General features: G+C 26.6%; 1 protein-coding gene across 1 annotated transcript; it reads right to left on the bottom strand.

Annotated features, from left to right (window-relative positions):
* Positions 1–635: 635 nt before the first annotated feature.
* On the bottom strand, positions 636–1,220 carry LOC145847741 (kelch-like protein 38). Its single transcript, XM_082953699.1, has one exon. It carries the CDS (start codon positions 1,218–1,220, stop codon positions 636–638), a length of 585 nt encoding a protein of 194 aa, XP_082809825.1.
* Positions 1,221–1,529: the final 309 nt, after the last annotated feature.

Here is a 1,529-nt window from a genome sequence, read left to right as displayed (position 1 = left end):
ACAAAATTATTAACTTAATTTTCTTAAAAAATCATTAAGTAACTCGTTTTTTATAGATATATATGCTTTATTTTCAAGTTTTAAGCTTAAAATATAATATGATTAATTTTTGCTTTGAAATTTTTAACTAACAAATATATATTAGGTTTAGTTTACGTTCAGCTGGAAACTAATCTCATTAATAATAAAACTGTAAAAATATCTGACAAGGAAACTATATTAAGTTAATTATTAAATAACTTATTAAACTAATATAAAAACTCTTTTCGAATTCTAAAATAAAAGTTTAATTTCGACAAACAATTCTTTTTATTTATGCTTTATTATAAAATAAACTCAAAGTTAGTTGTTAACAAAAGTAACCCTATAACAAACATAGCAATAACAAAGTGATTTAAAAATTAAAATAAAAGTCTAACAAAATGAATAGCTTTACGTTTTTTTACTAGTGGTTCTCACAATTAAGTGTGGTATTTAACATAATCTGATCTAAGCATGTCTTTAGTAAAGTCACACTGAAAATTTAGCCATTTCGCTTTATCAACATCGTATATGTGCACAACTGCTTAGCTTAAAAATTTTGTTAAATTTTGAAACACCACAATTTTGTTATCAATGCTAAATGCATCATAATGCTATATTTCTAAGTAAGAATTTTTAATTTCGGACTTAATTTTTGTGAAATTTCTGGAACAACTATCAAACATTTCACAATTTGTTGTTTTCATTCCACCAATAACTAACATTTTGTTACCCATACTAACTGCAGCATGATCACTTCTTTCTTCAATCATATCAGGTAAACAAGTCCATTTGTCTTCATAATAATCATATGCTTCTACTGATTTAAATTCTCCTTGAGGATAGATAGAGCCTCCAGTAACAACTATTTTATCCTCAAAAACTGTACACTTAGCCCAATATATTGCTTGATTTAAATTAGTCATTTTCTTCCATATATTTTTGCTTATGTCGTAACTGTAGCACAATTTACTTCTCCATCCACCAATTAAATACAACTCACACATAAATGAACTAATACAATAAAACTTTTCCTCATTTTTGACATATTGATGACTCCAAGTTTTAGTCTTTCCAGAATAAACTTCAAGAAATAGATATGACTCATCTAAAAAGTCATTTAGTTCTTCAGTATTACCAATAGCCAGTATATCAGATTTAATAGTAGATAAACACAAAAACAAACATGGTTTTACCATTGAAGAAATTTATTCACTTTAAAACTAGGTATCTCCAACTCTAAAACTTTGTATGCCTTATCTCCATTTTTGTCTGTTCCTCCACAAACCAAAATACTGAAGCCTTCTTAGTTGCCATATCTGTTTCGTACAAAATATTTGGCAATTGAAAAGGAATTGACTCGTTTTTTTCATGCATCATAGACATTTTGCCAGAAATAAAAAGTTTGTCTAAAAACAGAGACTAAAATAAAACTAGACACATTAAAAACCCTACGATATAATGTATTAGTTAAAAACGCAGTTCGTATGAAAAATGCAAGTCGAAAT

This window comes from Thalia democratica, unplaced genomic scaffold (genome assembly GCF_965202585.1).
Source record: "Thalia democratica unplaced genomic scaffold, ktThaDemo2.hap1.1 HAP1_SCAFFOLD_1067, whole genome shotgun sequence".
Lineage (NCBI taxonomy): Eukaryota > Metazoa > Chordata > Thaliacea > Salpida > Salpidae > Thalia > Thalia democratica.
This window is presented reverse-complemented; position numbering and strand designations above follow the sequence as displayed.

Excerpts from the sequence above, each read along its gene's own strand:
- LOC145847741 (XM_082953699.1), bottom strand. The coding sequence starts at position 1,220 with ATGGTAAAACCATGTTTGTTTTTGTGTTTATCTACTATTAAATCTGAT.